Below are 9,623 nucleotides of genomic sequence, written 5' to 3' on the forward strand. Positions count from 1 at the left end.
TATGGAATAATTTACAGAACAGAAGCTCTAAATATTAAAAATGTAATTGAAACTTACCTGCTTGAACTTGATCGGGGTGTTTTGTTAGTTTGATGCGTTTCCTCCTCTTGAGGTCGCCACTGCTTTTAAGAAGAGGTTGCCAGGTTTTCACAACAAAACCCGCCCAATCGCGTTTCGAGGGGGTCCCCCGTTAAAAATCGCATTCCGAGGATAAAATACGCATGTTTTGGCGGGGTTCCCCTGGTAAAATTCGCATTCCAGGGGCTAAATATCACGTTAATGGGGTCGTTTTTCAACCCGCGGACATGAAAAACAACCCGCGGCAACAGTGTTAAGCAGCCCAATTCCGCGGGAAAACTGCGGACTTGGCAACACTGGAAGAGGCTAGCTTTCTGATAGCGCATCAAGAACCGGGTTGACCGGGTACTCGGTACCACCGGTACTTAAGAAAACCTGGTACCGTAACGTTTTCATCTTTTTAGTACCGACTTGGTACCGAAATACCGGGTCTTTTGACAACACTATTGCCCACCCCTACATTGAGCTAAAGTGACAGTAAATACATTTTATAATGTTACAAAAGATTTGTATTTCAAATAAATGTTATATTCATCAAAAATATTAAGCAGCGCAACTGTTTTCAACATTGATAATAACAATAATTATTTCCTGGGCACCCATTTAACATATTAATAGAAACTGTTATATTAAATTGTAATAATACGTTATACTAAGTTGTAATAATATTTCACAATATTTCTGTTTTTACAGGATTTTTGCCCTTTCCTTCACTGATTGGCCTTGAAAAGCTACTAAATGAGTCAATAAATGATAGAGGAGTTATAAACAAAGACCAACTGACTTATCAGTGTTTGGTCTATCTTGAACACATCCCTTCTTTTTCATCTCTCACTTTTGATCAAAAATGAAAGAGGGCTTGACACTGTATTTTCCTATTGAAGGAAAATACATTTTCTCCTGTATTCAACAACAGTTCCTATTTTTTTTTTAAGCGCAAGAACAAACAGTGAATCAACCTTGAATGCAGAACCCAATTTCCAGTGATTGTATTCATTGTGAAGGTCTTTGGGGACACAGTGATGCGTGAATGATTCTCTTGTTTGTGGGACGCTGTTGACGAGTTGACGAATTCCATACAAAACTGCATTGGCCATTAGTGTTAGCATTATATTGAAGAATGGATGGGAATTGGGGGTGACACTCACTGTGCATGCACTGTGGCTCCATAATCTCTTAAGCGGCACCTGCAATTGCACAATAGCCCTGCTGTGATTGAGTCTGAGAGTGACAGTGGGAAATGCAAAACAAAAGCATTATTTAGAAAACAGAAGTCAGCATGCAGTGATTTTATCATTGCATTTTTACATATAGAAAAGGAGATAAGTTTTTTTGTTTTGCAGTATCCCAGTTGCTGTTTTTTGCATTGATTGGAAAATTTGTGTTTTCATATCTGTATTTGTGAGTCCGAGAGAAGGTGTCTAGTTAATTTGAACAGTTTAAATCAACATGAAATGCCATTTGATACTAAATTTGAGTAATGTGAAAAATTTTATGTAATGCACAGCCGTTCAAAAGTTTGAGGTCAGTAAAAAACGTACTGGTAATTTTCTGCCAGGAAATTATCCAGTAATTTTACGGACACATCCGTTGACCATAAAATACAACGCAATAAGTTATTTTACAGTGAAGCTGAATTTTCAGCATCATTTCTCCAGTCTTTAGTGTCAAATTATTCTTCAGAAATCATTCTAAAATGCTGATTTGAGAGATTTCTTATTAACAATGTTGAAAACAGTTCTGCTGCTTAATGTTTTTGTGGAAACTGTGGTAGGTTTTATTTTCGGAATTCCTTGAATGGAAATTTCAAAAGAACAGCATTTTGTTTGAAATGGAAAAATTTTGTGAGAAGATAAATGACTTAACTTTTGATCAATTAAATACAAAAGCATTAAATTCTTTAAAAAGCATTTGGACTTTAGTGTATTTCTGAGTAATATACAATATAAAAGGGTAAGGACTTTTATTTGATCCATCTGGAATAAAATAAAGTTTGCTAAAGTAATGCCTAAATAACCTTTTAACTAACTAGTGTCTATGCGTTAATATTTAAAATTGTTTCAGGGAAACGCCAAGTCATTTGCAAATACATTTGTAAATACAGGGGTAAATAGGGTACTTTTATAGTAGTATATGATTACCTGTGTAAAAGCTGTGGTAGTTGGCATGTACTAGTTCCCAGTAGCAGATACTGTGGGTCAGAGCAGCATCTGTGGTTGTGCAGTGAGGGTAGACACTGATGTAAACAGGCAGGCCTTCCGAAATTGCCTGGGCTGTAAAGCAGACTGATCTCACAGGTGACTCAGTGCGGCTTTGCATTTCAAACAAGCCTGATGTGGCCCCGGAGGAAGTCCACATACCTACAGGCATACACTCGAGTGTAAACAAGACGCACAAGTAAACATATGCACACTTTGATTTGAACAAGTCACACTATGTCCTTGAAGACTTGACTTGTAGATAGCGGTGAAACTGCACACTGACCCTATAGTGAAGACTAACTATTGTTAAAGTCTGATGAAATGAAAATAGCAACATATCTTTTCTTCTGTGTTGAGTCATGTGTTATAACAGATTATTGAAAAATAAATAAATGTAGGGCAGGGACTTGGTTCTATCCATCAGTTGTTGTCTCGGATTTCAATTTTGTATCTTTTGTTCTCTGCCTTGAGCAGACTTTGTTTTGACTTTCTGAATTGAAGTACGTCATAGTGCCTGTATGTTGCTTCAGGCAGTTGTCCCTATCCCTTTATTATTATTTTTTTTCAAGATGCCATGGGAGGCCGTCGCTTCTCCGTCGTCATGGAAATGATGTGGTGGGGATGGGGTCTGTTGAATGGATCCCATATTTTCCCTTCATGGGTGACAACACTCTGTGCATGTCTTTATCTGTGTTTGCACTAAGCGCGTATGTCTTTTAGCCAGAAACAGACCTGTACTGTCCCTTACGATGTAGCATTGTGAGAGATAAGCATGTATTGATGATTGGCTCATTTAAAATATACCTTCTGGTGACAGAAGGTGTTAAAGTAGTCTAACAAGAATACTTTGTTCAGGTTGTACATTTTAAGGGCAAATAATTCACTTGTGCTGAAGGACATTTTTAAGATAAGAGGGAGCACTGTGTTTGTCTTTGTCCAACTGACATTCAAATGCAGAAAAATTAGGTTTTGGTCTGAATGTGATCATTAGTTTGACCTTTCACTGATGCATATAAACTGCACTTTTTCCCACCCACAGTTGTTAAACTGAAATGTTGAGTAACATTTCACCAATACATGAGTTACACTTACTAAAACATGATTCTCTTTTGCTTTGTCATCTCTCGTTCCTTCCCACAGGTGATTGTGTACTCAGGTGACAGGGCCTTTGAACACTATTACGAACCTCTTAAAGGAAGAGTTCACTTCAACTCCCCTGACCCTAAAAACGGTGATGCCTCCATGAACATCATGGGTCTGAAAGCCACAGACACAGGCACTTATCAGTGCAAGGTGAAGAAGGTTCCTGGTATCAGCAGCAGGAAGTTCCTCCTGACCGTCATGGGTGAGTGAAAAATATTAGCTTGTAAATGCCACTTTTGGCTAAATAAGTTATCTCGACAACCAATCTCTAACCCCGTTTATACAAAAATGCTTGCCTTATTTGGTGTTATTTTGAGAAACACTCTCCATTCTTATTATTTCTTCTGGAAGGTGAGCTATAAAACTTAAGGGAAAGTCCTGAGTGATGATGTATTGATCTGCACCATAAATGCACAATAAAGTTTGATTTCACAGGCCCTCTGACATGCCTTTCAAGGTATGCATTGATCGCTGTTAACAGCAAGTGTGATATCAGTGCTGCATCGTGTGTGAAATATCACCTGTTCCTTGTTGTGTTGACTAGTGCCAACACAGAAACACCCTAGGCAAACATGAATGCCAAACAAAGCCATCAGAAAGAACTCCCCAAACATTATGATGACAGTGACGTGACGTCACTTCCCGAAACGCAATAACCAAACAAACGAGATGTGTATTTGCATTGCAGATGCATGATTAAAAATAGAAACGAGTCAGGAAAAAGATGAAAAAAAAGAACAGGGAAAAGGTTTTTAATAGAGGTGAAATCCCAGTATTAAAGGGATCTGTGTGGTGTGCTAATATTTTTCAGTGTAGCCAGAAAGATTATTTATTTATTGTGAATGGGATTGTCAAAATTATTGGTAAATTAAAACAATAAAGTTACATAAAAACAATAATTTACATTTTAAAATATATAAAAATAGAAAGGTTATTTTAAATTGTAATAATTTCTTAACAATATTATTGTTTTTACTGTATTTTTGATCAAATAAATGCAGCCTTGGTAAGCATAAGACCCCAAACTTTTGAACATGTACTTTATATATTTTATTATATTATTTACCTTATTTAATGGAGTGTTCAGTTACATTTAGTTTTTACTATGGTATCCAGAATCGAAAGACGAAGTGAAAAAAGTGAAGGTGAAGTGGTTGACTGACATCAGTGTCAATTCATGAACCAGTGATTGGTTAGGCAAAAGACTTTATCGGACTTAAAGTCCACTAATTTATTAAAGTGAAGAACTGTTTGGAAAGAGCTGACCCGGTGGTTGGAGGTGGACCACAGAAAGACAGATGGAAGGACACAGATTGGTTGTGCTCTCAGCAGTTGATGAATGCAGCTGTTCTCTGTTCCCTTCATTGTCCACCCTCATCTTATCGCTGATGACCACGGGGACTCTGTACCTGCATTCAGAGCAGATGCTGTCTGGCTGTGTGCGTGTGTTCCTTACTAAACGAGTCTCCATCAGAGATAGCAGTCCAAGGGCATTCACTTAAAGGGGCTGTATATGTGGTACATTGCCACCTCAGAGAGACACGGCTCTGCTCTAGGGATGCAGAAACAGAGAAACACAGCACTTTTAGTAGGCGCAAGCAACTTTCAGCTCTTTCTCCAACAGGCAACTTTATATAGGTTTAGGTAGAGTTTAGGCATGTAGTTTAAAGGGTTTGCAGACATCTGCTCTAAAATGTTATTGTTATTTATATACTATTATAGTATTTGTTCATATTTTGAATTAGCTTTTATTTTTATATTTTCAGTTTTTCTTTTATATTTTATATTTTTGATGAATTGTTGTACTTTTGTCATTTTTATATATTTTTTAATATTTCTGTTTAATTTTTAATATTTCTTTCAGTTTTAGTCATTTTAGTACTTATTTTAGTACTTATTATACTTTTTCCTGAATTTCTAGTGCAAACAATAATTAAGTGGTTGTTTTTCAAAATTGCAAGTTCGTTATAAGTCTGGCGTGCTTCTGTTGGCTTTTTGCTTTGTTGGTAGTTGAGCAAAGATGTTAGTCAATGTGCGAACTGTTGTCCCAGTAATTTGTACTGTAAATTGGTTTTCATTGGAATGTTTTAAAATTTTTAATTAAACATGTCTCATCATAATTTATTTCCCAGATTGAATGAACAGAGAAGCTCTTACTTAGGGTGAACTATCTAGCATTCAAGGTGGAAAAAGTAAATTAATCTTTTCTCAGACAGCAGAAAATAAAAGTGCTTGACCTTTTTCTTTTCACACCTTTATACCTCTGGAGTTGCATCGGGCAGTTTGACTTTTTCATTCTTGTTTTTCTTCTCGCATTTGTTATGACCAGTCAAGTGTGATCACCTCAGAATACCGACATGCTTGCCTTGGTCACACTGCTAAGCTGTAAAACAACTTCAACTTATAAAGTAATGTCTAATAATAACAAACTGTCTTTCTCAAAGAAACAGATATGGATTTTTTGTATAGATGTGTGCGTTGGTTTAAGCACGTGCATTAGTCAGTCTACACCTTGATTTCTCCCGCCCACCTGTCCATCATTCACCACACATTTAATTTCTCTGTCAGAGGAAGCTGCTGTGCTCTGACCCCTCATCCTATTAAATTGCTGTTAATCCTCAGGTCTCTAAGCCTCTGTCCCAGCAGCCCCAGAGATCTGTTTTTACAGCTTCAATTATCAAACGATGATGTCGATAGAGACTCAAATGCCAACACCCTGCCCAAGTTTGGGAGGAATCACAGAGAGCGACTATTGACATTCCTGTGTCTGTCTTGCCCCCTGTCTCTTTATTTGTGTGGAATCTGTCTCCCTTTAGTTCTGTCTCTTTGCCATCCTTATGTGGGGCTCTGAATCTGTCTCCTCCTCCTGGTTTTAATTTGGAGTTTTGTTTGCCTTTGAATTCTCATGTCATCTCCTGCCAAGCGAGGAAGGGGTCTGTTTGTACAGGCTTTGGTTTCTACACAGAGCTCCCTATGTTCTCCACCCCTCCCCCATCCAATCTTTCACTATCTTTCCACATCTCCCTCCCACCTTATATACATAGATTTCATTTCACCCACTTTCCCTGCTGTTTTTAATGCATATATCTTTAGAAAACACATGCTGTCTGTCTTACAAATACCCAGCCACTTTCCCACCCTCTTCCTCTGCTTTTGTTCGCTCTTTTATCTCAAAGATTGTTGACACCCACTGCGTTCTGATTTTAATTAAGTTGATTGACAGCACCTGTAATAGCAGCAGCTGTATCCATTACCGTGATCATGGCTTCCTATGCTGTGATTAGTTATGATGCAGCGAGAATGAATATGGGTGGAGTGTGAAAGAAGGGCCTCAGGGACTTATCCTTTATGTCCGTGATGCACCATATGTGAGACGGGAGATGATATTTGAGCTTTTAGCTGGTCAGAGTGGAATTATGATATTTTCCTCTTTGAGATATTTGCCTAAACTTGTGGTCTCATGCATAAAACATTGCTATACTAATAGCTCATTCATACTGCGTAGTTCTATATGCATAAGACAGTATATATTTTGTACATATGTTTATAAATCTTTAGCATGATATCTTGCAACTATAAATGATTATTTTTATGCCTTTGATTTGTCCAGTATCTTTTGTGCATTAATTTTTTATATACTTGTGCTTCTTAATAATAATAATAATAATAATAATAATAATAAAATCTTTAAATATTATTCATGGACAATTAATTTCACTTTGCGATTGGAGCGATTTATAGTGCTGCTTGATACGTCCGCAAATTGTCATGTGGAATAGCTCCAATGAAACTGCTGGTCCTTTTCGTAGTTTTGATTTTCTTTTGTTCTAACCGTCTCTTCTTCCTGTTTCCTTTCCCACAGTGCGCCCTTCTAAACCCAGATGTTATGCAGAGGGTCAGACTCATGCGGGGAAAGATATGGTGTTGAGGTGTAGCTCTGTGGAGGGCACACAACCACTGCAGTACATTTGGGAAAGAACCACAGGCAATAAACTACTGCCACCCCTGGCAGTGCTGGGTAAGTTCCTTTGACTCATGTACCTTGAAAGAATTTTATTTATTTATATTTTTTTACAATTTTGATAAACTGTCATAACTGTCAGATGCCTCAGTTAAAATGAAGAATCTGTCTGCTGCTGTGCACAGATCCAGTCGGGGGCACCATGAGTCTGAGGAACGCGACAGAGACCGCTTCAGGAACATACAAATGCATTGCTAAAAACCGTGTTGGAACAGGAGAGTGTTTGGTGGAGGTCAATATCACACAACGTGAGTCTTCATAAGCCTTCCCTATTCCTCTTTAAACATTAAAATAGCAAAGTCTGAGTTTCAGCCTGCATCCAAGGTGATGCATCTTTGTCTTTCCCTCATTATCTGATTACAGTGATGTGGTGAATGGGCTTATGGGTAATGTCTTAGACCCTAAACTTGTTTATCTCAAAGTCTCTCTCTGGCCCTTTGCAGCCCCTAACAATGCCGGCGTCATCGCAGCTGTAGTAATCTGCATTCTGCTGTTTCTCATTCTCCTCGCACTCCTCCTCTTCTGCTTCTGCCGTGCCCGCAACAAGAAGAAGTACGAGAAGGAGATTGCCTATGAGATCAGGTACTACACTCACACTTGACTGTAATCCTGTGTAGTTACTTTTAGGCATGTCTGTGTGAACCTTTTCCAACAAGACCCTAATTAATCGCATAAATGAGGAGTTCTTTAGAAAAACACCTGTTAGTGTAATTCACCCAGACACGCACTGAATTATAAGAACACTTGCTTCTCCCAACTGACATACTGTCTGGAGACAACAGTTTTCAGCCTAATAACGAAAGGAACAAGAATGAAGGAGAAAGGGAGCTCTTGACACAGATGCCATTTGGTACATGTCACTGTCCCTATGTCTGTGTGATTCACTCAGTTTCTTCATCCAATCACATGCCTCCTCTATGCTCACTGATGACCAAACAAAGCTGATGGCCAGCGAAACTGACTAGTGATGCCGTCACTCTTCCCCCTTTTCTCTTCAAATGAAAGGCTGGTGTCATCAGTTCTGTGCGTTTGTTTGTTCAGTCTGTATTAGGCCCCCCTTGGACCCCAGAGCTGGACACTGTCTGGGAGCCATGCGCTGCCTCACATAGGCCATGACAAAAGAGGATTATCCAAATAAGCCCGCTTCTCTTAGAGGAGACCCCGCTGTCTCGCTCTCATTTGCTGTGTTCTGTGCTATAATGGATTATTGCTGCTGAATGCTTGTTCATTTGTAGGATGGGGGAAGAGCAGGCCCGATGGGCTACACTGGAAATCCATAGTCTTATTCAGCCAATCTGAGACCCGAGTGTTGAAGCACCAAAACAAACCAAACAAATCTTGACTCAGCTGCAATTCTAGACGCATTGTGCCCATTCCTGCCTGTGTCAAAGTTTTATTGTGGTGCAGAGGGAGATGATTTTTTAATTTGAACTGACCTGTCATTACACAGTTTGAAGTTTGAATTGACTTCCTCATGAACCGTGCTTTCAAACTCAACAAAAAATGGTTTTATTAAGACTATTTAGTGAGATTTAGCTTGTTTTTTTGGTTTGGAAATTGCCTAGTTATGTTGCTTTATTTACTTACTTGGCACAGTCTTTTTTTTAAATAAACATTTAAGTTTGTTTTTTGGGGTTAACTTAGTAGTGTTTTTTTTTTTTTAAGAAATTAACACTTTTATTCAGCAAGGATGCATTAAATTGATTCAATTTTTGATATTCAAAAAAATACTGTTCTTTTTAACTGTTCAACCAAAAAAAAAAAAAAAACCTGAAAAAAAAAACATTTACATTTTAAAATAATGAAAAAGAGAACTGTTATTTTAAATTGCAAATCAAATAAATGCATCCTTGGTGAACATAAGAGACTTTTCCACAATATATTAAAAAAACTTAACCCCAAACTTTTGAACAGTAGTGTATTAACAAAACTGCATAAATCAAAGTCATTTGGTGCACCAACAAAGTTATGTGATCTAACCAACATGCAGAAACAACCAAAAAAGAAAACAGTAAATAATGTAATAGAATATATTATATAACCTTTGTAGATATGATGTAATTTTAACTTTTTATGACAAGGTACAGTTAAGTTGTAAAATGTCAAAAATCTTTCAACCTTGTTTTTTTTTTTTTTAAATGCAGAAGTAAATCTTATTGACTCCCTCACAGGTTTTGATT

The 9,623-nt window shown here is 37.7% G+C and overlaps 1 protein-coding gene across 1 annotated transcript in view; it reads left to right on the top strand.

The window, feature by feature from the left end:
- LOC107701099 (coxsackievirus and adenovirus receptor homolog) overlaps positions 1 to 9,623 on the top strand; it is a 47,998-nt gene that overhangs the window by 36,327 nt on the left and 2,048 nt on the right. The window contains exons 3-6 of the mRNA XM_016503026.1: positions 3,420 to 3,624; positions 7,285 to 7,440; positions 7,569 to 7,691; positions 7,887 to 8,025. Coding sequence (XP_016358512.1) covers positions 3,420 to 3,624; positions 7,285 to 7,440; positions 7,569 to 7,691; positions 7,887 to 8,025 — 623 coding nt within the window. The remainder of the gene's footprint in view (positions 1 to 3,419; positions 3,625 to 7,284; positions 7,441 to 7,568; positions 7,692 to 7,886; positions 8,026 to 9,623) is intronic.

This window comes from Sinocyclocheilus anshuiensis, unplaced genomic scaffold, assembly GCF_001515605.1.
Source record: "Sinocyclocheilus anshuiensis isolate Anshui unplaced genomic scaffold, SAMN03320099.WGS_v1.1 scaffold907, whole genome shotgun sequence".
NCBI classification, from domain to species: domain Eukaryota; kingdom Metazoa; phylum Chordata; class Actinopteri; order Cypriniformes; family Cyprinidae; genus Sinocyclocheilus; species Sinocyclocheilus anshuiensis.